Raw genomic sequence first — 27,351 nt, 5'->3', positions numbered from 1 at the left:
GCTGCACTCCAGGACTCCATCAGGGCACCAAGCTGATGCATCCTGCACACCATCTGGGCTATCGCTGGTTGCTGGGTTATAGAAAGGGCAATATGGCAGATCACAAACTGTCTCCAGTTGAAAGTGAGACACACAATTTCCATTCACATTTCCTTGCCAAGCAAGACATCATGTGCCATCCTTCATTGTGCGTAGAATAAAAGATTCAAATTTCAGTGAACAGCCATTAACAACTCACACACTAGGTCAAGAAGCCCTGAATTGAGTATTCTCTAAGTTCCTTTGCAGTTGAAGGTTCATGTGAGTCCAGATTAATTTGTAATATGCTTATTCAAAATTTAGGCAGTAAGCCTACGTGTCTAAATGGTAGGCATCGATTCCCCTCCAATCAGGTGGTCATCTTTATAGCCAGGACAAGAGTGAGCCTTCTCCTAATAGGGTATGAGCAAAAGATTTTGGACAGTTGCTTCAACTTTGAGAATTGAGGAATTGAGGAGTTCTCTCCCGATCCCCCTAGGGGCTTCCTACGAGAGAGAAGATTTGGTTCCTCACTGGCAAAGTTATCCCAGTAGCTTATACACAATGAGGTTGGACCAGACAGCTGTCGATATCCCTTCCAACCCTCAGTTTTTTTTTTTAATTCTAAGCAGGTAGCTACTATTATTAAATACCAGATGACCAGATTTTAGAGTGGTCAAGCAAAGTATCTCTCAGGGACAGGAGATCTGGAAAAGTAGTCGTGAGAAAGTCTGGGCAAGAGAATAATAGACCTACAGGCTAGGAGAGCTCTATAGTATCGTCAAATGCCCAACCTCCATTGACTTCAGCCCCTTCATAATCTCTACCAGATTTTTTTTTAATTATATGCTTTTAACATTTTCTCAGTGCTATGGAAAGTGCCATTCAAAGGCAGGTTTAAGATGCGTCCCCTCACCAACCTCCTTCCAACTAAAGTGCCTTCCCTTTATGCCTCTTTTGTACAAAGCCTGTGCTACCATCAACCACCCTCATTTTATAGATGTCAAAACTAGAGGCCCAGAGAGGGGATGTCACTTGCTTTGCTCAAAGCCAGTTGGAGGCAGGGCCAGTCTCCCATTTCTTTGAGACCCATGTCAACTGCAAGAACCAAATTCTCCCTGAGAAGTTTGGGACCTGGTTTTGATCCAGAAGTCACCCAAGAAATAGTATTTCTGGATCATTTACCTTGAAATACTCTACTTCTTCTTTTACTTTTCTTCTTCCTTGAATTTGGCCTCTATTGTGGTGAGGAAAGATGACGCTCACTCGTAAGTGTCTGCCTGCTTCGGGGGATTTGTAGACTCACGTCTCAGTGATGTCTTACCTGGCATATGCAGCCTGGGAATGTATTCAAGGTACTTGGTTAATGACTTGCACGCTTTCTGCTTTTTCTCCTGGTTAGGAGCGTGATACTGTCTTACAGCAGAGTTTGTGAAGAGGAAAGGCCTTCTGGATAGTGATCTCTTTGTTTCTTTCTACAGTTCCTTATCAGCAGAATCCTTACAATCCCCGAGGCAGCTCCAGCGTCATCCAGTGCTACCGATGTGGAGACACCTGCAAAGGGGAAGTGGTCCGTGTCCACAATAACCATTTCCACATCAGATGCTTCACCTGTCAAGGTAGGAGGCCCGGACCCCCAACTCCCTGGTCAGATCGCAGGCCCTGGTTTCACCCCCAGGACGTGCCACAGGGGCAGGCAGAAGAAACACAGGCAGTCGAGATACCTCTCCAAGCCTAAAGAAACTTTCCTTGAGCCTTTATGAGAACTCTCCCTTAGGCAGTTTAGAGTGAAGAGGGAGGGAAGAGTCGGTCGTGGGGGAAAGAGGGCACCTGGTGACCTCAGCATGGTAGCGCTGACCCAGAAGGAAAAAAGCAACCCTGCAAGCTTAGCCTACACATCTGGAAAGACTCTTGTCTTGTGCCTATAAACCAATTTGAGAGTGAATGGAAGAGCGTGGCTCTGAGATGAGCACCTATTCTATGACCGTGTGGCAGTCCTCAAAGCTTAAGTTTAACAAGGGAGAAGGTACATTATGACTTCACTAAGGTCTGTAACTTGGGAGCAGATGGATGTTGAGTTATCTCTGGACTCTTAAAGAAGCAGGATAGCTAACAGCAGGAAGAAAGAAGGACTCCGCTGAAAGAGCCCAGGGAGACTTCTGGCCCAAGCTGGGCTGCCCTCCCTCCCGCATGGTCCCTGACATATGCCTCTCCAGCCTCCACTTCTTGAACTCCTCGTCCAGACCTTCTGTTCCACAGAGCAGCCATTCCGAGGTTGGATGGGGTTAGGAAATGCTTGACCCCCAAACCAGTAACTTCGCCCTGTTGGTTCTAGCTTTGTTCTCATGAGGTTTGATGAATACTTCATGCATGCTGTTCCCTGCGGCTGCCGTCCGCACCTTGCAGCCAGGTCTCCCCAGGCCTGATTACACTGTAGGTCCTTACCTTGAGCCTCACCTGAAAGGATTCCAACTTGTATCATCTTGGAGTCTTCTTCCTTGATCCATGCTGGTTTGTCACTATCATTCTTGAAGCATAGTGTCCAGAACAGACCACGGTTCTCAAGGTCTGCCAAATACGGCATGGGCACCATTTCCATTAATATGATCGGTGTTGAACTGACCTCCCAAGGAGCCACTCCATGGCATTGACGTATATTGAATTTAAGGTCCATTAAAACCTCAGATGTTTTCATTTTAGTAACTGCTTCCTGCCTCAGTCTCGTGTGTCTGAGATTGACTTCCCCTGCCACTGGGAAAAATTCTGGATTTCTTCCTCAGGATCTCACTAGACTCTGCACTGAGCAAATAAATTACGTAGTCATATTCCCTAATTTTTTAATGGAAGCGTATATGGAATATATTTTAATTGATGTGATTTAAATTCTATATTGAGACTTGGCAAACCCCTTTAGTGTGAGCTGACCTGCAAAAGTGTCTTGGCGAGTGACAATTTTTACATCCCTACAAGTTAGGGCAGGACAAAGCGTAAAAACAATAAAATTGTTCGAAGGAGTTTTGAGCTACGGCTTTGCAATTGCATTCTTAAGAAAGTATATTCGTTACCTTTTGTTAGACCAAAATTTAATAGTTTAAAATAACTTTTGTATTTAGCTTGTGATTCTCTGGGTTGGCCGGGCAGTTCTCCCAGTCTGAGCTGGCTCTCCTTGTCTCCACTCGCCTCATCGTGCTGCTCTCGGTGGCCCAGCTGCCAGTGGTTGGCAGGCTGTCGAGCCGAGTGCCTGCATATGGCTTCTCATCCTCCAGCAGCCTGGCTTGGATTCATTTACATGATGGTCTCAAGTACAGCAAGAGAGCAAGCTTCAAAAAGCAAGACCTTTTTAAGCCTCAGTTTATGTCATCCTTGCTAACGTCCCATTGGCCCAAATGAGTCAAGTGGCCAACCCAGGTTCCAGATCATAGAAAAATAAACTTTGCCTTTGGTGGGAGGATTTGCAGATGGCAAGGGTGCAAATGCAGAGAAAGGAAGGACTTGGCCATTTTGACCATCAACCACAGGGAAGTTGTAGAATATCTTTCCGCGGAGATTTTAAAGGAAAAAAAATAGATTTACTTTTCTGACTATTTTCAATGCCAACTTGCTTAGAAGTGAAATAAATGAGAGAATTTTTGTTTCCAGCAGTAACCAGTTATAGTGATCCTACATAGCCTCGTTTGAAAAAGTTAAAATCTCTATGAATTTTTCTTACAATTCTTTTACCATGCACTACTGTGCTGACATGACATGAAAGAATGAGCCGAGGTGAAAAACAAAAATAAAGGCAGAAATCCTCGTGTGCCTGCCAATGCCAGAGTTAGTCCTGATGGTTTATACTAAACCTCGGAGACCTCGAGCTTTTGCCTTGATGGCTGTAGCGATCGTGGAGACATAGGAAGGGAGGCGAGAGCCCGGTCTAAGTAGGAATCTAATTGGAGACCTCTGAGTAAAGCTGAGATTTTCCCCTATGAAAATCTTACTTTCAAAGTATGGATGGATGAGAAATAAACTGGAGAAGGAGACAGCAATGATATTTGTCTGTACCAACTTTGGCACTGGGCAGAGGAGAATAAAACTTGTATCAAAATGTCTACCTATAACCCACCCTTAACGTGGATTCGTGTTCTATATTCATGCCGTATATTTGGCATAAATTTTCAAGAAGTGAAACAGAATTTAAAAGAAAGTCGTTCCACACTTGGCAAATGGCAGAAACAAGCGATATTCCTCTTTGGAGGAACTCAGCTTTACCCCAGACCTCAAAGAACTCCCACAGGTAACATAATTAACAAAATGAGTAACTCGCAGTCAAAAATGCACAAATCATAATGGAGGGAGAGCCAACAGAAACAGTGAAGAGGAGAATCAGAACCTCAGAGACTTCATACATTGGTATTTTCTGACATTATATAATGACTACATACAATACATTTAAATAGGTAAGAAGAGCCATTTAAAATAAAGAGTGAGAAACAACGCACTATAACAAATAGCACAGCAGATTTGAAAAAGAAACAAACCTTAGAAATTAAAATACACAATATTTGAAATTTAAAAGTCAGTGTATGGATTATAGAGCAGATTAGATGTTGCTGAAGAGAGAATTACTGTAGGATTTAGCCAAGAAAAAAGGTATATACATGTAGTCCAGAAATATAAGAAGGTGGTAAAAATAAAAGAGAAGTTTACGCATGGAGAAAATAGTGGAAAGTTTTGACATATATTCAATCAGAGTTCTAGAGATATGTAATCGAATACATGAGTGGGAGGACAATATTTGGAGACATGACAGCTGTGAACGTTCTAGAATTGTTCAAAGACACAAATCTTTGGATCTAGAAACTTAATAAATCCCAATAGAAAAATACAAAAGAAATCCACCTACATACATCATCAGAATGATAATCACCAAAGACAAAAGACAATTTTAAGAATAGCCAGAGAGAAGAAACAGATCATCTGCCTGTGCATGGTAAATAGACTGACCGCTGCCATGTTAGTAGTAACAAGGAAGCCAGAGACCAGTGGAATAATTCCTGTATGTACTGAAAGAAATAACTGTAAATTTAGGATTATGTATTCAGCAAAGGTATTTTTCAAGAACAAAGGCAAACCTATAGCAAACATCATACTTAATGGTGAAAGACTGCCTGCCTGCCTGCCTGCCTGCCTGCCTGCCTGCCTATAAAGTCAAAAGTAGCAAAAGGATGTTTGCTCTTACTACTTTCATTCAAAACTGTATTGCAGGTTCCTATTGGGTCAGTTATGCAAGAAAATGAAATAAAAAGCATCTAGATTGAAAAAGTAAAAGTAAGATTATTTCTATCTGCACGACATGATCTTATATATAGCAAATCCTAAGGAATGCACTAAAAAACTTAAAAATAACAAATAAGTTCATCAGGGCTTCAGGGTGAAAGAGCAATATACCAAAATCAATTGAATGTCTATACACTGACAATGAACAATCTGAAAATAAAATTAAGAAACGATTCCATTTACAATAGCATCAAAAATAAAATACATAGGAGTAAATTTAACAAATGTAAAATTTATACTCTGAAGATTACAAAATATTAAAGAAGATCTAAATAAATGAAAAGAAATCTCATGTTCGTGGATCAAAAGTCTTAACATTGTTAAGATGGCAGTATTCTTCAGACTGATCTGCAGATGTGATGCTATCTTACTCAGCCCAGGCTTCCACAATAAAATATTGTAGATTGAGTGTCTTAAACAACAGAAATTTATTTTGTCACAGTTCCAGAGGCCAGAAGTCCAAGATCAGAGTGCCAACATGTTTGGGTTCTGGTGAGAGCTCCCTTCTTGACTTGTAGATAGCCATCTTCTCACTGTGTTCTCACATGTCAGAGAGAGTGAGAGAGACATGGCAAGCTGGCTGGTGTCTCTTCTAAAAAGGGCACTAATCTCATAATGAGGGTCCCACCCTTGTAACCTTATCTAAACTTAATTATCTCCTGAAGGCCCCCTACCCAAATACCATCACACTGGGGGTTAGAGCTTCAAAATACAAATTTGGGGCAGGACACTATTCCATTCTTAGCAAATGCAATCCCCATAAAACTCCCAGCTGGCTTCCTTGAAGAAATTGACAAGCTGAATATGAGATTAATATGGAATTGCAGGAGCCATAGAATAGCCCAAGCAATCCCAAAAAAGAAGAACAAAGCTGGAGGACTCAAACTTCCCACTTTCAAAACTTACTCCAAAGCTACAATAGATAAGACAGTGTGGTACTAGGACATGGATAGACATGTAAATCAATAGAATTGAGAGAGCAGAAACAAACCCTTAGGTTTATGGTCAGGTAATTGTCAACAAAGCTACCAAGACTATTTTATAGGGAAAGAAGAGTCTTCAATAAATGGAGCTAGGAAAACTGGACATACATATATATAAAAAAAAAAAATGAAGTTGGACTCCTTCCTCACACCATACACAAAAATTAGCTCAAAATAAGTCAAACACCTACATGTAAGAGCTAAAACTATAAAATTCTCAGGAGAAAATATAAGAGTAAGTCTTTGTGACCTTGAGATAGGCAAAGATTTCTTGGCTATGACACCAAAAGCACAAACAACAGAAGAAAAAGAAATAGAAAAATAAATGAATTAGGTGTCATCAAAATTAAACACTTCTCTGTGCTTCAAAATATATCAAGAATGTAAAAAGTCAACCCACTGAATGGGAGAGGAAATTTGCAAAACATACATCTGGTAAAGAACCTGTATCTAAACTATAAAACGGATTCTTACAACTTACTAAGAAAAAGACAAATCCTCCAATTTCAAAAATAGGCAAAGGATCTGAACAAAGGTTTCTCCAAAAAGTTCTACAAATGTCCAGTAAACACATGGAAAAAATGCTCAACATCATGAGCCATGTGAGAATGCGCTTCAAACCACAAGAAGACACATGTCACACCCATGAGATCGGCCATATTCAAAAAGTCAGAATATAAGTGTTGGCAAGAATGTGGAGAAATTGGAACCCTCATCCATTGCTGGTGGGAATGCAAAGTGTGTAACTGCCGTGGAAAACAGTCTTGCAGTTCCTCTAGGAGTTCAATGTAGTTACCACATGACTTAACAATTTCAAAGTCATAAGATGTATGCTTAAGAGAAACAAAAACGTATGTCCACGCAAGAACGTGTGCATGAATGTTCATAGCAGTATTATTCATCAAGTCAAAAATTGGAAACAATTCAAATATCCATCAACCAATGAATGGATAAATAAAATATGGTGGAATATTTTGCAGCAATACATCCACGTGGATGAACCCTGGAAACACAAATGGCCCATAAACATATAAGAAGATTCTCAATTTCATTAATAATCGGTGAAGTGAAATTTTAAATCACAATAAGATGGGACGCCTGGGTGGCTCAGTTGGTTGAGCGTCTGATTCTTGATTTCAGCTCAGGTCATGGTCTCATCGTCGTGAGATCGAGCCCCAAGTCGAGCTCACCCTGGGCATGGAGCCTGCTTGGGATTCTCTCTCTCTCCCCCTCCCTCTACCCCTACCCTCCCCACCCTGCTTGCACATGCGCACCCATGTGTGCTCCCTCTCTCGAAAGAAAGAAAGAAAGAAAGAAAGAAAGAAAGAAAGAAAGAAAGACAGAAAGAAAGAAAAAAAGAAAAGAGTGTGTTTTTTAAAAATTAAATAAATTAAATAAAATCACAATAAGATGACGTTTTATAGGCACCATGTTGACTACATATATTATCGGCTTTCAATGATGATATGGATCCGTGGAAACTGCTGGTGGGAATGCAAATGGGAAAAACTCTTTGGAAAACGGCGAGGCTTCACCTCATGGATATAAGAATGTTCAAAGCAGCATTTCCATAAAAGAAAAAAAAAAGACTGCAAGCAGCTCAAATGTCCTGCAACAGTGGAGTAGATCGATTGTGATCCAGACAGTGGGATACAGCATAGCAGTATAAGTGACAAACGCGGTTGCATGCACCGGCATGGACGCATCTCAAAAACATAACCCTGAAAGCAGGAAGCAAGCGCAGAAGAACAAATGCGGTAGGATTCCACCAATATAAAGTTCAAAAAAGGCAAAGCTCAACGTTGCATTATTTGTGGGTGTACCAGAGGTGGTCAAAGTAGAAAGAAAAGCAGGGGAATGACAAACACGGGATTAGGGACAGCGGGGGGGGGGGGGGGCTGCTTTCCGGAGATGCAAACAGGCTTCCGAGGCACTGGGAACATTCAGTTTCATAAACTTGGGAGCGGGTACCTGGGAGCGTATTTTATTCCTCTTCTTTACACGGTATTTGTATATTTACTACATTTTCTGTATGTAGAATATAGTTCACAGTGAAACATTTAAATGTTAACTAGATCACCGTCAGGAGCCCTTCTAACGCTTTGGTTTTGAAATCCCATAAAACTCCGTCTCTTTTGTAAAGTTGAAAATCAACAGAATCCTACGACAGACTCGCAGCCACACGGGTCAGGGTGTGTTCTCAGGTACCACATAGCCCCTTCATTTCACAAATGAGGCAGCTGAGCTCCAGAGAGGTGGGGTAACTTTTTCAAAGCCACACAGCACCTGAGGTAGAATAGAAACATGGACCACAGTCCAGTGACCCGCAACACGGTCCATTTTCCCCTGAAACACTCTGTGACTGTGGGCAAGGTCTCTTTCTGGGCATTATATTAAGAGTGAACATTCACTCTGAATTTTCTCAAAGCCGTTCTAACTTCTCCTATCCTGTCCCACTGTCAAACCCAATGATCTGCTTTTTTTGTTGCTGTTGTTAGTAGACTTTATTTTTTTGATTCACAGAATAACGCCTGCCCTGGGTGTGTTAAACTCCACATCAATTCCATACTGTAGACCCTCTCCAAGGCCTTTCCTGTTATTTGGATGTAGGGCTCTGCTCAGCCTCAAATACATCTGTCATGCTGTCCAACTTGCCTTCTATCCCCGTGTCCCCCACTGTATCTCCAGGAACCCCCTGAGATTCTTATCAACCTTTACATCCTTTCTACCAAAAACTTCCTCCTTCGGCTCCTTGGGGGAAATGGAGGAACCGATTGTTCCGAGTTTTCTTCTGGCCTCCTGGGTTTGTCCACTGGGAGAGGTGGCTCTGGGGGTGGAGCTGGCAGGGGAAACAAAGGAGAGAAAAGAAGGAAAAAAACAGGAGCTGTTTCCAATGAGGTCGTAGGCCATGACCTCACTAATTCCACAGCCATGAAGTCAATCGATCCGCCACCTGCATGCCCCAGAACGCCCTGTACTCTGGCCTGGCCTGCTCTTGAGGCATTGTTTGATGTGATGAATTTTCACGAAACCTGCTAGAAGATGAACCCCCCCCCCCACCATCAACCACCACCAACCTCCACCTCCACTAATCCGCCCGCCTCTCTGCGGCCAGCACTGGTCTCCAAGGCCCTCCAGCCCCATCTGGTACCGGGTTTAAAATGTGTAGGCACCTGGTAAGCCCTGAAGGAAGCACTTCTTCTCCTGGACTCATAGCATGTCAGTGTCAGAAGAAAAGCTCAGGTCACTTTTTAACCCACCTTCTTCATTTTATGTATATTTGAACAGAGACCAAGTTCATGGTCACCCAGAGAGTCAGTGGCAGTGACAAACCCAGAGCCCAGGTGGTCCAACTCCCAGACTATTACATCTCCCACTGCGCTGCCCTGTCCCCCTAACGCTGTGACCTCTGGGGCTGCCCCCCTCCTCACTCATCCTGGCCCCGTGAGCCTGCCTCTGGCCTGCAAGGTGAACACACACTTGCGAACTACTTCGGCCATGCGCCTGGAAGTCCCTCCTCTCTTCGACCTGGCTGCTTTTGCATTACAACTTTCTCTATGTTCAAGGAGGTAGTATTTAGGGGGGTAGCATCACCCAGTCCAGGCCAGGTCCCCAGGATTACAGGCTTGGAACTCCATCTTATTGGTTTCCATACCATTGATCATGCTTGAGAAAGCTGATTCGTGCCAACCAAGGCTTCAAGAAACCAAGCTATAAAATCAGAGTGCCCGTTTATTAATGGGCACAAGAGCTTCTTTCTCCATTGTACTAGTTCCCATTGCCCTGACCGGCTGCTTCTCCCCCAAAGGTCTATGCAGAAAGTCAAACTATTAGTCACTTAGTGAGTGCAGACTCAAAACAAGGGGGCTGGTCACAGGGCTGGAATGGACTCCCCAGTGGCCTTCCTTTGATTGCTGGCGAGCCCCTTCTTGGCTGACCACCCTTGTTTAGCCAGATCAATACACTCAGCAGCTCTGGTGACCCTGAGAGCCATTCGATCTCTTGAAAGGAACTTTGCCTCTTTCTGCCCTTCCCATTAGGTGTTAATTTCATAACTTAACCCTCAGAGGGAAATCTCATTTCCCACATTTCTAAGTCCTTTGGGGGTAAGGAGTCCCACGTGATTCAGTCGTTCAGGCACCTATAATTACATCCATCTGCGCCTCTATTATGGGTCCTACACATCTTCATGTTGTCCACAAGCATCTCCTGTAAGACCTTATGACATCGTGTTGCCTGTCTATTCAAACGCAATTGGTGCAATTGGTCATTTTTGCAACTGGGTGATCGGACATCATTATAACCTTCTCTCTTCTTTTATTTATGTCAGAGAGTTTCAAAATAATTTTTGTAAGTTTTTGGAAAACTGGGAGAAAAACCATCCATGGCTTCTCAATATTCCACAAAGCCTAAACTTCTTAAGCTGGACTCAGGCCCTCCCTCCAACAGTATTTTCCTGTATTACTGCCCTCCACTCCCTAAAAACACCACTCCTATCCTAGTCCCACCTCCGTACAAATATCACTTGCAACTTCCTGCCTGTGTGCTTTAGCTCATTTTCTGCCTTCAGAGTTCAACTTAAGTGCCACCTCCTCCAAGAAGCCTACCATGATCCCTCCCCCACTGACATGGCTCCATTTACCTCCCCACTCACAGCACTTGCTGCCCACACCAGCCCATGGCCTATCGCCCATGATGTATGCTCTATGAGGTCGTCTTTTGGCATATACTGTTAGTTCTTCACAGTTCAGGGATCGTGCTTTATCATTCTTGCCTGGGAACAGACCGACTCTTTATGTCTATGGTGAGAACAGATTATAAACTTCAAACCATCCATCCCGTTGCCGTCCTAAATTGTCTTCACCTAGCACAGAATCATGCGCAGAGGAAGTGCCCAGGGAAATTTTAACTGAATGATCTTATCAGACTTAGAATATCACAGGATGGCATGTGTGAGCCACGCAGCCCTCAGCTTCCATGCATGGATGGAGAGGACTGTACAACATCCGTGGTCTCATCAGCACCAGCTGGGGTGTTTGCTAAAACGCAAATACGCGGGCCCCGAGCCCCAGGGAGTCTGATTCAGGCCCACCTACCTGCATCCTAGGGAGCCCGCAGGTGATTCCAATGCACGTGGTCTTCAGGACACACTTTAGGAACACTAGCCCCACGAGGTCCAATATGCCAGCATTTTCGGGGCACTCACGACCAAGTCAGACGCCAGCCTTGTCCCCCATGAGAACCTCTGCATGCCAGCCTTGCCTGGACTCAGCCTGCCCTTGTGTCTCTCCTTGCTCCCTGCAGTGTGTGGCTGCGGCCTGGCTCAGTCGGGCTTCTTCTTCAAGAACCAGGAGTACATCTGCACCCAAGACTACCAGCAGCTCTACGGCACCCGCTGCGACAGCTGCAGGGACTTCATCACCGGCGAGGTCATCTCTGCCCTGGGCCGCACCTACCACCCCAAGTGCTTCGTGTGCAGCTTGTGCAGGTGGGCAGGTGGCCGGCAGAGGCCAGGCCCCTCTGCCTGGGCCCCCTGGCGGTTCTGGGGCTCACAGGGCTGTGAAACACTAGTTTCTCTGGAGATCAGAGTGAGGACGTGGGCCCCCACCCTCAGCCTCCCATTTCCCATCAGAAGTCCTCAAAGGAAGCACTGAGTACCCAGAACCCATTTTGGACACCAGGCATCTGGGCCAGCTCCCCTCCTCAGCCACATGTGGTGGAGGGGTATCTGTTTGTAGCCTTCCTCCATGACCCTGGCAAGTGATCCCCCTCTGCAAGCCTCGGCTTCTTCATCAGTAAAATGGGCATCAAAACCATCCCAACATTGTTGGGTTTTCATGAAGATAAATGAGATGGTGTCTGCAAAGACCATACGTAGCTCCGTGACTGGGACATAATTGTGTCTGCTTTTGCTATTCTTGTCATTATCATGTGATAACCATCTAGCCTCTCAGGCAACCTGGTAGGCGTTGGAAAGCTCACCCTTCCCTCTGCCTCATGTCCTGCATCCCGATTCCTTGTTAACTAAGCAGACACACGTGAAGGGTCCACTGTACACCACGTACCGCATTAAGAAGATGCAAAAAAAATAAAGGAGACCTCAGCCTGGCCCCAAAATACATTAAAATTTAATGGGCTGACTCTGATTAAGTCATATGTAGAAACATGGTTTGGAATAAATGTATGCCTTTTTTAATTAGGAAAGGAATTTATAGATTAATTATTCTCCCCATAAAATAACTACCTGTTAGTTACCAGTTAGGGTCCCTGCTGAGACTAATGACACAGTGTACAAGAAAATAAAATCACCCAGTGGAATTCATTCATTCATCCATCTCTTAAAACCTGGGCCCTGGGTCCCAGAATCCCAGACCCACTGGGATTAGTTAGCACAGCAGGGTCCGTATGGTTTAAAGTGAAGTTTCTGTCAAGCCCCAGACAGATGCAGTGCTTCCCCAACATCATGCTGTGTCCTATACCACAAGTCAGTGCCTGGGCCACGATGAGAACACAGCTCCCCCAACTCACCCCTGCACTCCCTCCCATGTCCCATGCTGCAGATACAAGGGCAGGGGAGCCACTGGAAGCCTCTGTCAGGGGCTGCTCCCAGAGTCTGTATAACAGGCTGTCCCAGACTTCATGCACGAGAGCAGCTGAACAATGGGCTCGACGGTGCCAGGGGTTCGATGTCCAGTTTATCTTTGTTTAGGGAGGCAGGACGTGAACAAGTTTGAGACCTCTGAACTCTGAACCCCAAACTGCACAAACGCAGAGGGGAGGAGAGGTTATTTGTGGATTTCTAAATGTCCTGGATAGTGAAAGGAAGAAATTCTGGTGAATTTAGGCGTTGAATGAGTTCTTCTTGCTGTATAGGGATAGGCAAGGTTGGGATGGAAAAAGTCCTCCCAGGAGGAAGGGGCAACTCCAGGAGGAATTATTAACCAATTCGTTCACAGATGAGCAATGTAAGCTTCCCTAAGTGTCATGATTTGCCCGGTGTTAAAATCATACAAATGGCCCAAGTGGGCCTCCAGTTCCAGTCATGGCCCCAAGTGAGTGGTTTAGTCAGCCTGGCACCGTGAATAGCGCTTGAATTTACCTGGTATAATAGAAGGTAGGCCGCGTGTGGCACCAACGAGTTTTGAGCTCATCTGCTGTCAGCTCACCAATAGACGGGGCATCCGTCTAGAGAAGAGGGGCTGACTTTCTCTTTCATCTACCTTGTAGGAAGCCTTTCCCCATTGGAGACAAGGTGACCTTCAGCGGGAAGGAATGTGTGTGTCAGACATGCTCCCAGTCCATGACCAGCAGTAAGCCCATCAAGATCCGAGGACCAAGCCGTGAGTGCTTCCCCTGGGCTCCTCCCTGTCTGCGGCCATGTCTCCTAGGGCCCCTGTCCCAGCTCCATCATCCGCTTCTGCAGGCCCGGAGGGAAGTGGGGGAGGTTTCCACCCTGGAGGACTCCTGAAGCCTGACCCAGTTGGCATACAGCCCAGGCTCACAGGCTTCCTCATGCTGCAATGCAGGGAAAGCAGGCTGCTGGTCATACACCATGACAGCCTGTACCATGTGTGGCCGCTTGGGTGGGGCTCTTCTGGGGTGAGCTAGGCTCCCCCGCATTTTATCTCCCCTCTGGATCCATGTTCCCCAGGACACCCTAACACGGCTGATGTAGCCACCAGTGGTTCTCAATTTTTCCAAACGCCACTAAAAAGTATACACAGACACATCTTTAAAAGGAGAACTATGGGAGCAAACCACAAGGGATATGCTAGAGTCTCTTAGAAAGTGTCCCGGGGAACACTGCATCGCTTCGCCGCATAACTGCTAAACGCAGGTTTTTAGGCCCACTTTGGACTTCTTTTTTTTTTTTAATTCTTTTTAATCCTTTTTTTTTAAGATTTTATTTATTTACTTGACAGAGAGAGAGCAAGGAAGAGAGAGAGAGCGCGAGCAGGGGGCAGGGAGGGGCAGAGGGAGAAGCAGAGAAGCGGACTCCCTGCTGAGCAGGGAGCCCGACGAGGGGCTCGATCCCAGGACCCTGAGATCATGAACTGAGCCAAAGGCAGACACTTACCCCACTGAGCCACCCAGGCACCCTCCCACTTTGGACTTCTAAGAAAGGAACCCAGAAATCTGCATTCTTAATAAGTTTCCTGGGTGATGCATTTGCCGCTCCTATGACTGAGAATCACCATTTAGAGATGAGGGGACCATCTACCACACCAGAGTAAATGTTATGTTTCATCACCAAACTATAGATCTGAGGGGAAACTGAGGATCAAGCGTGTACCTCGGAACAGTCATTCGAATTCGTGGAACATCCATTCCACTCGAGTATGTCTAGTGGTAAGATGTCTTGATCACTGTTCCAGTCGCCCTTGTCAGACTGCTGACAGCAGGTGCCCGCACACACACTCACGTGGCCCTGGCCCCGGGGTCTGCAGTATGTCACGCTAGGCTCCGGTGTTCTTTCACATTGCGTGACGCTCCCGCTGGCCTCCACAGCGGGATCAATGAAAACCCATTAGCTGCCTAGCCGCCTGCACTGCCTCACTGTGCGGACGCGGGCCCCAACAGAGTCAGCAGGCTGAGGCCACATCCTGCCGAAGGGTGAGCACAGAACACCCCGAGTCAGCAGGGCTTGGCCCCGAGGGGCTCCATCAGAGCCTGCCCGGCGTGGTGAGCTGGGGAGAAAGACGATGGGAAGGCTTCCTCCCTCGCCCTTCCTTCCTCTAGATCTAATCAGATCCGCTCAGAGAATGTGCAGAGCACTTCCTTCAACGTCCTTGGTGACATTCGAGAACAGTTTGCTGGTCTGAGCAGGTTTCCATCTCGAGGTGACTGAGTGCACACACTGTTATCTTTCATGATTCCTTGAAAGCATCGTGCAGCATGACAGCAGGGCTGGAGTGCTGGGATGCAGGACCGCGGCCCTATCACTGATGCTGCTCTGGAGAGACCAGCAGGACCGCGTGTGAGGCATTCGAGAGAGGCAGGCTGGAGCCAGGAGCGTGCCAAGCCTCTGTGTGGAACACAGCAGATACATAGCCTTGCTGGGGCTCCGTTTACCCAGCTTTATGGAAAGCAAATGTATTAGTATCCAGGAGCCAGACTAGCATACGCCATAGTGTGTAAAGTACTCTCTAAATATAAAGTGAGGGATGCTGTGGACGTGGAGACTTAATCTGGAAAGCACACCAAAGAGAGAATACGACTCCTGAATCTCTTAATTTCTCTTGGCTTGTATTGCGTTACTACACGCATCAGGGACCTCGGAGAGGGGGGAGAGTTCCTTGGCTGAGTGTGGGAATCCTGTATATGAATGTGTCCTTGAGGAGAGGTGCTAAATGTCTCCACCATAATTCTGCAAATCCAAGGCAGAGGAAGGTGAAGACGAGTGAATAATGAGTTGCAGGTGAGCGCATAAGCGGTCTCCAGGGGGAGTACTCAGGGTCGCGGCTCGTGCTTTTACTCGCAAAGTAAGGACAGCCAGCTGTGGATCTATGGAGAATACGTTCCACAGAAGCGTATTCTCCCCAAAGGTGGTCACTGTCCGTGTAGATAACTGGTGGGGATGTTGGAGGGTCTGCTGAGTTCCCGAACGATAGAGGGAACCAAAACCAGACTCATCAGAGGGCTAAGATGAAGACTGTATCATGGAAAAGGAAAAAGAAGGAGGAAAGACCAGATGTATTTGTGATCTACAAGGGTGTGACATTTCATCCCTGGAGGGTGAATAAAGGCATTCTGGAACAGCAGGAGCAGTTCTCTACTCAAAAGGGTCAATAAGAATACTCGGGAACTATCAGGAGAAAAGAACTGTGTTACTTTTTACAAGAATAAGAAGTGTTTCCTCACCATTTTCACTGGGAGGAATCAGCAGCAGTAATAACATCAGCATCACCATCACAACTGTCACCACCATCACCACCACCACCACCATCACCACCAACACAATCGCCATCAGTACCACCATCACTACCAACATCACCATTACCATCACCATTACCATGGTCACCATCACCACCACTACCAACATCACCATCACAACTGTCACCACCATCACTACCAACACCATCACCATCACTACCACCATTACTGCCAACACCACCACCACCACCATCACCATCACAACTGTCACCGTCACCACTACCACCACCTCACCATCACAACTGTCACCACCATCACCACCACCACCACCATCACCACCAACACAATCGCCATCAGTACCACCATCACTACCAACATCACCATTACCATCACCATTACCATGGTCACCATCACCACCACTACCAACATCACCATCACAACTGTCACCACCATCACTACCAACACCATCACCATCACTACCACCATTACTGCCAACACCACCACCACCACCATCACCATCACAACTGTCACCGTCACCACTACCACCACCTCACCATCACAACTGTCACCACCATCACCACCACCACCACCATCACCACCAACACAATCGCCATCAGTACCACCATCACTACCAACATCACCATTACCATCACCATTACCATGGTCACCATCACCACCACTACCAACATCACCATCACAACTGTCACCACCATCACTACCAACACCATCACCATCACTACCACCATTACTGCCAACACCACCACCACCACCATCACCATCACAACTGTCACCGTCACCACTACCACCACCTCACCATCACAACTGTCACCACCATCACTACCAACACCATCACCATCACAACTGTCACCACCATCACTACCAACACCGTCACCATCACTACCACCATCACTACCAACACCACTATCACCACAACCATCACTACCACCAGTACCACCACCACCACCACCATCACCATCACAACTGTCACCACTATCACTACCAGTACTACCACCACCAATACCACCACCACTATCATCACCACTGCTAACACTGATTGACTGTTACTATTGTCAAGCAATCCACTAAGTTTTCGATACATAATATCTATATATAATATCTCATAAGAGTTCTATGAGGGAAGAGTAATTGTTTTATAGATGAGAAGGCTGAGACCCAAAGAGTATAAATGACTTGCCCAGAGTCACACAAATAGTAAGTAATGAAACTGGAATGTGGGCCCAGGCGGTCTGGCCCTGGAGCCTATTCCCTTCACACCCTCTACCAGAGACATGACTTGCTAATTGGGAAGGGTCCCGACTTCCTGGATTAGTTCTCTAAAGCAAGGAAGGGAGCCTGCTATGACTCACAAAACCCACTCATTTTTGTTGATCTAAACGGAATGTATGACACAGTCAAGGGAAACTAAAAATGGCTGCCGGGAGTCTCTAGAGACCTCAGTAAACTGAGGGATTTGGGGGAACAGGTGGTGGCCTCATACTTGCTGCCAGCTGAAGGTTGTAATTTTGGAATAGAGAGGAACATATGAGGAGCGGACAGCTGGCGGCACAGCGACCAGCACGGGGCAGGGTGTAGCTTTCCTGACCGTGCCTGTTTGTTATACCAGACTCACGGGCTCCTGGGTGGATGCCTGAAACTCCACCAGAGGTCAGGGTGAAAGGAGGACGAAGAGGGAGAAAAGGGTCCTGATCAATCTGAGGCCAATGCAATGGAAGACGCGCAGTATAACACGAGAAGAAAAACCACATGGAGGAGGCATCCCGGAGGAATCCTCTGGAGGAATCAGCAGGCCTTCCCAGCAACAGGAATATTCTTCTGGCCTCAGATCAGAGACGTGACAGTGCACAGAATATGGGTTAAAAACACAAGAACGTGAAATAAGAATGACAGCGAGTATTTGTTGAGCCCATGTGTCAAGTCCTTACGGGCCTGGTTATAGTACATCTTCACACCAGGGTTGTAAGGAAGGTATTCAGATGAGGAAGCAGGGTCTTAGCGGTCACACAACTAGTAAGCAAGGGAGCTGGGATTCTGCTCTCAGCCAGCCTCTCACCATCCACTCTGTCCTCCCAGCCTAGCCTCTAACCACTACACAGGACTGCCCCCGGAATTTTAACTCAGCATGCCAAGTCCATCCCAAATGCATCATTGCTCCTTAAGGAGATGGGACTCATTTCTAGAATGTGGCCACAAATGATGCAGCTATTCAAATGAGATGTGCTGTTGGCCATTATATACCTAGCTCCACGGAGTCGACAAGTGAGGTTGATCAGAGGTTGACCACATCAAGCAAGGAAAAGTGAAGTGTAAGGAAGGAGGGAGAAGAGAGAAACCGCAGTTGTCTTTAAGTATTTGAAGGAAATGTCAGGAGGCAAAAGAGGTAGGTTATTCTCATTGCATAAAATAAGGGGCATCACAAGGAGTCAGGTCTCAGCTCCATATAAGGAAGGCAGTCATGGGGCGCCTGGGTGGCTCCGTCGGTGAAGCGTCTGCCCTTGGCTCGGGTCGTGATCTCAGGATCCTGGGATCGAGCCCCACATCGGGCTCTCTGCTCAGCAAGAAGTCTGCTTCTCCCTCTTTCTCTCTCTCTCTCTCTCTGTGCTCTCTTTCTCTCAAATAAATAAATAAAATCTTAAAAAAAAAAAAAAAGGCAGCCATGACAAGAAATGACAAGTGTTGGTGAGGACATGGAGAAAAAGGGACACTTGTGTGCTGTTGGTGACAAATGTGGATCGGTGCGACCCCTGTGGGAAATAGTATGAAGGTTCCTCAAAATATTAAAAATGGAAATACCATATGATCCAGTAATTCCACTGTTGGGATTTTCCCAAAGAAAACAAAAACACTAATTAAAAAAGATATATGCACCCCTATGTTTATTGCAGCATTGTTTACAATAGCCAAGATATGGAAGCAACCCAAGTGTCCATCGGTTGATGAATGGATAAAGATGTGGCATATATATATACCATGGAATATTACTCAGGCACAAAAAGGAATGAAATATTGCCATTTGCGACAACATGGATCGACCTATAGGGTATTATGCTAAGTGAAATATGTCAGATAGAGAAAGACAAATACTGTATGATTTCACTTATATGTAGAATCTCAAAAACAAAACAAATGAACAAACAAACCAAAAAAGCAGAAACAGACCCATAAATATGGAGAACAAACTGAAGGTTGCCAGAGGTGAGGGGGAGGAGGGATGGGCAGAGTGGGTGAAGGGGAGTGGGAGGCACAGGCTTCCAGTGATGCAAGGGGTAGGTCACGGGGATGAACGGCACAGCATAGGGAATGTGGCCAAGGATACTGGAATAGCGGTGTGTGGGGACAGATGGGAGCTACACTTGGGCTGAGCAGGCATAAGGTATAGAGTTGCTGAATCACTATGTTGCACGCCTGAGACTGATGTAACATTGTGTGTCAATTATACTGCAATTTTAAAAAATCAGATAGGAAATTAAAAATGGAGTTACAAAAAAGAATAAACCTTTATGTGATACATATTTAAAAAATAAACTGAAAAAAATAAAAGAAGGCACTTGTGACAATTTTGCCTGTCCAAAGGCAAAGTGGGCTTCCTCCAAAGGGGGTGAGCTTCCTACCCCTGGAGGCAATTAAGCAGAGGACGGTGCCTGCCTATCGAGAATGCTGTAGATTCCTGCATTAGGTGGGACTGTGACCAAGGACTCTGTGAACTCTGAGCCCCCGTGAAATTATTTAACCCTATCCAGGAGGCCGACAGACACAAGTTCAGTATTTGTGGTTCAGTAGTTGACCCCTGCGCCCTCAGGGTCTCCCCCCTGAGCATGGGTAAGTCACCTTTATAAAAGGAGAAGGGGGTGCCTGACGTCTCTAAATGATTACATTCTAAAGCCCGTGATTATTGGGATGGAGGTGGGTAGACTTTTTCCAGGAGTGAGGAAGGAAAAGAAATCCCAAAACTATTCTTCCAGCCCCCATCTGAAGGCCTGGGGCTTGAAGCATTTTGCAATCAGAGACCCTCCCGCCCCCAGCCTGTGTTAAGGGATGTTAGGAAGGCGCTAGGGAGCCAAGAGGCGGGAACCGTGGGAGTTGCCTCGTCCAAGCACTTCATCAGGGCCCAGACCTTCCCCACTGTTGGCTGGGCACACTCCCTTCCTCGACAGGCAGACACATCATTTTCTCTCCCAGGACTGGCTCCCAGCTGGACACGAGGGCTTCCAGCCAGCCTCTCCCAACTCAGTACGCAGTTTCTTTTCTCCCCACTGCTCCAAAGTATGCATCTGTCTTGTGGCGCCAATGGAGAGGCTTGTCCTCTGGTAAACTTTGTCCCATGACCCTTTCCTCCTCCGGAGTGGGCCATCCGGCCGGGTAGGCCTGAATTCCCAGCATCTCCCAAGTACCTTGGACGCTGGCTCCATTTCCTGCCCCTCCCCAGACACGGATTGAGCAACAGGCAGATGCCTGGCCCCCACATTCTGTGGCCCTTGTGCGCGTTCCAGGGTGATGAGGATGGGGAGTAAGAACACCTCTCTGGTTTGGGACGGTCTTACCAGATTCTCTGATCCTTGGGGAGGAAAATGTTCAGCGTATTATAAGCATGCTGGGAAGGGGGCAGGCACGGTAAGCTCTGTCCTTTGCCTGGGTGCTATGAGGCCCACTCCTTCATATTCATTGAGCAAATATGATTTGAGTTCCTGCTGGGTGTTGAGCTCAGCACTAGGCGAGAGAATAGATTTAACCACAAAACACAGACAGGGTCCTTGCCATTGAGCGTCCAGCCAAGGGTAGGAAAAATTAGATACTAAGCTTATCCCCTGGAGCAGTGCTTCTCAGAGTCATCGGTGCTTGGAGATTTAGGTCAAGTTCAGTAGGTCTGGACGGGTCTCAGATGCGGCACATCTGCTGGCCCCCGGGTACTGCTGATGTGGCAGGTTCCCAGGCACAGAGGGTAGCACGCTGACTTAACTGTTTGAGGGCAGGCCAGGCACAGAGCAGGGTCTGTCTGTGTGGGGTGAACAGCGGTCAAGATGACAGAGAGCTTTCTGGAGGAATCCTAGAATGTCTCTCTTTCTCCCTCCCACCAAGACCTCCTGTCCAGAGCCCAGGGCTCCGGGGCCCTTGCTTTCACCTGCTAGAGCTCCAGGCAGGTGCCCGTGCCAGAGTGGGAGCTGCTGGGAGAAGGCTGGTTTTCAGGGAGGGGTTTCCTTCGCTTGGGCTGAGATGATAGCAATGGTCAAGGGGCCCGGGATGTTCTGCTCAGTGGCGTCCTCTTGTTTTTGCAGACTGTGCTGGGTGCAAGGAGGAAATCAAGCATGGCCAGTCGCTCCTTGCGCTGGACAAGCAATGGCACGTCAGCTGCTTCAAATGCCAGACCTGCAGCGTCATCCTCACCGGGGAGTACATCAGCAAGTGGGTGTCTCCTCCATCCCCCCGCCCTGGCTTCCAGGACCCCCGCATCCTACCGGCCTGCCCCAGGGTGTCCTTACCTGAATCTCCCTGGGCATCTCCTTCCACTTCCACCCACTCCCACAGCCACAAACAGCACCTCCCCAACCCTTGGGCCCTTCTGGGCTGTTTCCTCTGCCTGCGATGCTCTTCTCGCTCCTTGACGCCTTCGCTCCTCTCCTCCCTCTGGTCTTGGGTCCCACACCTACTCTCCGGAGGCGGTCTCATTCCTGTGCCCCCTCCACTCCCCCAACACCAGCCTTCACGGGGCCCTGTTTGTTCCCTTCACACGGGCTAACACCGTTTGCAGTCATACACTCATCCAGGTTAACTTTTTGATAATGATAATAATACTGGCTACCAATTACCGAGTTCTTGTTACGTACAAAAGATATACTAATGGCTGTGTATGGGTTATCGCATTAAACCCTGCAACTAACCCCGTGAGGCGTCCGTCCCCATTTTAAAAGCTGTGAAAGCTGAGGCTTCAGGAAGTAAGTAACTTGCTCCATGATGATATTTAATGTCTGTCCTCGCCAAGGCAGGGCCTTTGTTTTACCCACTGCTGCCTTTCGCGCAATGCCCAGCCCCTGGCCAACAATACAGTTGCTGAATGAATTGAATCGGTATGAGATACAATGGACACACGAAACTGTCAGGGAGGGGGCCCCACCCCCGGTGGCAGCACAGCACCACACCAGACGAGCCCCCCCTTGCCAGTAGACCCCTCGTGACCACATTGCCATACTCAAGCACCTGAAAGAAATGACGACCGCAGACCCTCATAGCTTCGATGCTCTATGACGCGGACACGGCTGAGGGCGCGCTCTGACCCACTGCGCATGTGTGGGTTTTGCCTCAGGAGACTGATAGTCTAATGAGGGAGATAAACTAGATACAGAAAGAATTACGGCACCAGGAGTTATGTGGTAGGGAGCCCAAGAGGTTTGTTCTTTAAGACCCTTTAGATCATAAGCGACAGAAAACCCAATTCAAACTCACTTAAGCAAAAATGAGTTTACTGACTCAGAAATGGGAAGGCCAGAGGCCTACTGACTTCCAGCCTGGCTGAATCCAGGGCTTAAAGATGTTACTGGCACTTTGAAAGTCTCTCTCTCTCTCTCTCTCCCCCTCCTCCTCTCTCTCAGCTCTCCCTTCCTCTGTGCTGGATTTATTCTGAAACAAGCCGTCCCCAAGGGTAGCAGAGATGATCACCAGCAGCCCCAGGCTTTCGTTCTAGCAGCTTAGCCAGCCTGGCAGAGAGACAGAGGCCTCTTTCCCAGGGACTCTGGTGAGAGTCCCACGGTTGCCTCTGATTGGGCCACCCTTGGGTCACACGTGCATTCCCGACCAATCACTGGCCAGGAGGATATAAATCCTAGAGCCGGAGAGCAGCCCTCTGTGACCCATAGTAACTGTGAGTGGGAAGGGGTGGCTCCCAAAGGAAAACCAGGCAAGGCTATGGGCAAAAGGAAACATGGATGCCACCAGACAGCACCGTCTGGGTCAGCGGTCCAAGTGAAGGTCTGCGACTATTCCAAGAAAGAAGGGAGCCCTTCAAACTAGCGGGGAGTGCAGTCTGGAACCTGTGAGAGCTTCATGGAAGACGGCACTATTTGAGCCAGACCTTGAAAACAGGGGTTAGATTTGAAAACGCAAAGAAGGAAAGCTTGTAGGCGGAACGCCCAGCCTGGGCAGGGACAGGCTGGCGCCTGACACATCCGTCTCATTGGCCGGGGCTCAGACGTGTGCGCAGGTGAAGCAGGGTCCCAGACTGCAGAGGTGAGCTGAGGTCACATCACCGAGAGCTTCGAATGCCATGTTAGTAGGAGTTTGGCATTTCCCTCCGTCCCTGCCAAGTAAGAAGTGCCCTTAGTGAGTCGCCAGCCTGAAGTCTTTGAGTCTGTGAGCCTAAGTCGAGGGTGTAGGGTTTGCTCAGAGCTCCTGTCAAGAAGGCCCAGCCCCCACCGCCCATCACACCTAAGGCCTCCGCGGCCTGGCTCTGGGCTCTTCGGCTGGCGGCTGGCAGAGCGGCAGGTGCTTAACGGCACTGCCTCTGGCATTGATGCCTGGGTTAGAAGCCGGCCTGCATGACCTTGGCAAAGGACTGAACTTCTCCCAGTCTGTTTCCTCGTTTATAAAAACAGGGATAAGAAGACCTTCCTCGTAGGGTGGTGCAAAGGCTCAGACATCATACTAGTAAGTGTCTAGTAAATACTAATTTGACTATCTGCCTCTTTTTAGGGTCATGGATATTTCAAATTCCCCAAGGCCTCTCAACCCATGGGTCCAAACGAGGTGGGGTTGGCATTTATACACAAATTTTGCTGGCTCATTGTACCTACCTCCTGAAGAATGACTTTCTCCCCCTGCAGAGTCACCCTCCCACACCCACGGAGTGTGGAAGGGTTGGCAGGGGTGGGAGGAAGCTCGTCTCGGGGGCCTTCAAGCAGCAGTCTGACCACTGGCCCTCGCTGAGCGTGGGTCCCCACTGCTCCCTCTCCTTCAGGAGAGCACAGGGTGGGCTCCCAGCAATCCCAACGTGGCAACTACTTGGAGATGAAACGATGGCATGACTGTCCTTCAGGCCCGTCTGCATCAGCCAGTTCTGTTACACCCAAAAGTGGGGGAAGTGGCCCTCTCTCTCGTGGATTCATTAGCGCTACAGAGCCGTGTCGTCAGATCTGGTCCTCAGAGCCAGGCAGGGCCCAGAGCCGGGGCGAGCCGTCTGATGCCCCCAGCTACCTCCATGTCTTCTTTGAAGACCCCTCTCCACAATCATGGGCATTCCTCTAGCTGCCATTTGCTGTGTGCTCACTACAGGCCGGGCACTGAGCCCAAGCCCCGCGGCACATGACAGCTGTATCTTCAGGCCACATGACCCCAGCGGGGGAGAAACCAGACCGCCTGGGTTTGAATCCAGCTTCCGGTCCTCTGAGTTGAGTTTTCTCATTAACGCAGTAGGGAGACTGATAGTTCTGACCTCACAGGGCTGCCGTGGAGATTCAACGCAATAATCTACATAAAGCACCATCAGAGGGCCAGGCCACACACCGAGCCATCAATGTCAGTGGCTCTTAGTAGCAGGGGGCACTGTAAGAATAATTCACAATAATCTTATTACTGCCTGATAAGTGAGAAGCACCAGGCGAAAATGAAACACATCGGAAGTGGTTAGGGTAGGTTCCCCTTATCTCCTGACCCGGGAGCACAGTCAGATGATTCTCTCACCGCAGGTAAAATTTTTTATCAGATGAGGAGCCCTGAAGGCTATGCACAAAAATTGACCCCATTGATGACCTCCTGGAAGGGGCAGGGAGGAGGGAGAAGACTTTTCACTTCATGCCTTTGTAATGTGCCAAATGCGAAGACTACCTCATCTAGATAAAACAAACCTTCATACGTTTTTACAAGACGTTTTAAAAAGAGTCCTTTGAGATAAAAAGAAGAGAGTGGGTCTGGAGACCTTGGGGGGGAGAAATAGAAAGAAGGGTAATAGAAAAGGGATATCCATGACCAGCAGCCCAGACCAGTGGTTCCCAGGTGCACTTGGGGAGTTTGTCAAGAGGCAGATTCCTGGCCCCCCCTCCCAGGGGTTCTCTGATTCCACAAATCTGGGGGTGTCTGGGGAGTTCTCATTTTTAACAAGCTCCCCAAGTGTTTCTAATCTTGGTCCAGTCACCACTGGCTACAGGTCCGGGGACTTGCACATGACACCCCCATGGACCCCCCCCAACTTCCTCTCCCTGTGTGGGTTTCCTCTTGCAGGGACGGCGTTCCGTACTGCGAGTCCGACTACCACTCCCAGTTTGGCATTAAATGCGAGACTTGTGACCGGTACATCAGCGGCAGGGTCTTGGAGGTGAGTGGGTTCAAGTAGCCGTGAAGGTGTTTGTGCAGGATGGCCGGTGACTCCAGAAGGTCGTCGCTGAGGACCCCGCCTTCCCTAGCCTCCCCTCCCCCGCTGCCTCAACCTCAGCTTAGCTTACTCCAGGACTTGAGCAGATAACTTTGCCTCTCTGGGAACCCCTAAAATGAGAAACTGGACAAAATTATTCCTGGTTCCAAAAACGCTGTGCTGGGAATATCAGTGGCTTCTCTGGACTCAGACCCAGCTAGATTACTGGGGAGGAACAATTATGGTTTTCTTCCCAACCGGGCTAAAGGATGGATGCCATTTTTAATTTTTTAAGCATTTGGTAATGTGCTGATTTAAGAACCAGCTCGTTCTAGCAGCTTGCTCCCTGTGCCCTGCTTTGGCTGGTCCATCGCCATGGCAACAGCTCTCCCCTGCTTCAGACGCACAACTAGCTCTTCCAGTAGCAAGCAGCCCGCAGCACCCTTGCTGAGCCCCTGCCCCAGCCCCCTGTCTGCTGCCCTTCCCGGCCTTCCTTCCCACACCCTGTGGGCTCCGAAAGCTGTCTTCCTATGTTTTAGGACCACCCACCTTGAGGAATTAAAAACAGGAAAGTTTGGTACAAAGGACGAACAATAGCCTAAGACCAGGAACAATTGGGTTCGGATATTGACTCAACTGCTAACTCATGCTCACATTCGGGGTGAATGTCTTTGCCTCGCTAGGTTATCCCTTCTGACAGTGGCTGGCGGATGTCAGACTGGGGCAGCTCTTACGAGCAGAATCATTAATTGGGTCAAAGTGGGCCAGTTGGTGGTGGTCCCCTGCAGGCAGCAGTGTGTTGAGAAGGATTCTGTAGCCACATCTGGGCCCAGCAGGAGAGAGGGCTGTTAACCAGGGAAGCAGGAGCCCAGGAGAGGCACTGCAGCTGGGCCCCGAGGATGAGAAGCAGGCTGCCTTGTGATGCTTGACCCACTCAGGAAACAGAGAAAAAAGTCAGTGTGGCTGAATTATGTAAATTGGGGCTCGGGGAGGATGGTCTATCACACAGCGCATACCACATAGGGCGTTGTAGCCCTGTAGGAGTTGGGTTTTGTAGTAAGTGCAATGGGAAGGTATTGGAGAGTTTTAAACAGAGGAGCAACGCGGCAAGATTGTAGGGAGTCAGAGAGAATAAGATAAAGGCACAGAGCTGATAAACCATTAAAGCTCTCCAGGGAGCAGTGGGATTGCAGTGTGGAGGAGAAGGCAAGACACAGGAGCACCGCTAGGGTGTTGGCCCTGGTTTCTCAGAGCCCCATTCCAGGGTGAGGTGTTTGTATGGGATTCACTGAGCAACAGGGGTTGGGGAAAGACTGAGTATGAGTGACCCGCTTAGAGCTGCTCCTTAGAGAGGATGACTTGATGGACACGGGTTACATTCAGAGGAAAGAAACTGGAAGTGGGAGACCAGTGAGGAGGCCATGACACCTCGGGCAGGACTCAAGACCTATAGTGGCAGTGGACAGAGCACCCACCTGCCTCCCGCATAATGGGAGTGGAATTCCCATAGCTTTGTGGTGGGGCCGCCGGTAAACACGAGGATTGAAGGGAAAGAGGCCCAAAGTTGTACCAAAGCGTGAAGCCGGGATGAGAGGAAGTCTGGTGCTGTCCTCTGCCGAACCAGGGGTGGCAGGGAAAGAAGCTGATCTGGGCAGAAGCACAGCGAGTTCCGTTCGGGACAGGTTGTGATTGAAATTCCGGGAAGGTTTCAGGAAGGCAGTCAGAAATGTAGAGCTGAGCTCAGGAACAAAGCTCTGGCAGCATCGTGGAAGGAATAATCTCAAAAAGGCTAGGATTTGAATAAGAGTC

At 48.0% G+C, this 27,351-nt stretch overlaps 1 protein-coding gene across 4 annotated transcripts in view; it reads left to right on the top strand.

Moving 5' to 3' along the window:
- The window catches only part of ABLIM3 (actin binding LIM protein family member 3), a 107,742-nt gene that overhangs the window by 35,632 nt on the left and 44,759 nt on the right, over window positions 1-27,351 (top strand). For all 4 annotated transcript variants that reach the window (XM_045815236.2, XM_087867876.1, XM_087867877.1 and 1 more), the window contains exons 3-7: window positions 1,500-1,637; window positions 11,622-11,805; window positions 13,545-13,657; window positions 21,482-21,608; window positions 25,413-25,506. In XM_045815236.2, the coding sequence (XP_045671192.1) occupies window positions 1,500-1,637; window positions 11,622-11,805; window positions 13,545-13,657; window positions 21,482-21,608; window positions 25,413-25,506 (656 nt within the window). The remainder of the gene's footprint in view (window positions 1-1,499; window positions 1,638-11,621; window positions 11,806-13,544; window positions 13,658-21,481; window positions 21,609-25,412; window positions 25,507-27,351) is intronic.

This window comes from Ursus americanus, chromosome 15 (genome assembly GCF_024610735.1).
Source record: "Ursus americanus isolate L20-20 chromosome 15, mUrsAme1.1.p, whole genome shotgun sequence".
Classification (NCBI taxonomy): Eukaryota; Metazoa; Chordata; class Mammalia; order Carnivora; family Ursidae; genus Ursus; species Ursus americanus.
This window is presented reverse-complemented; position numbering and strand designations above follow the sequence as displayed.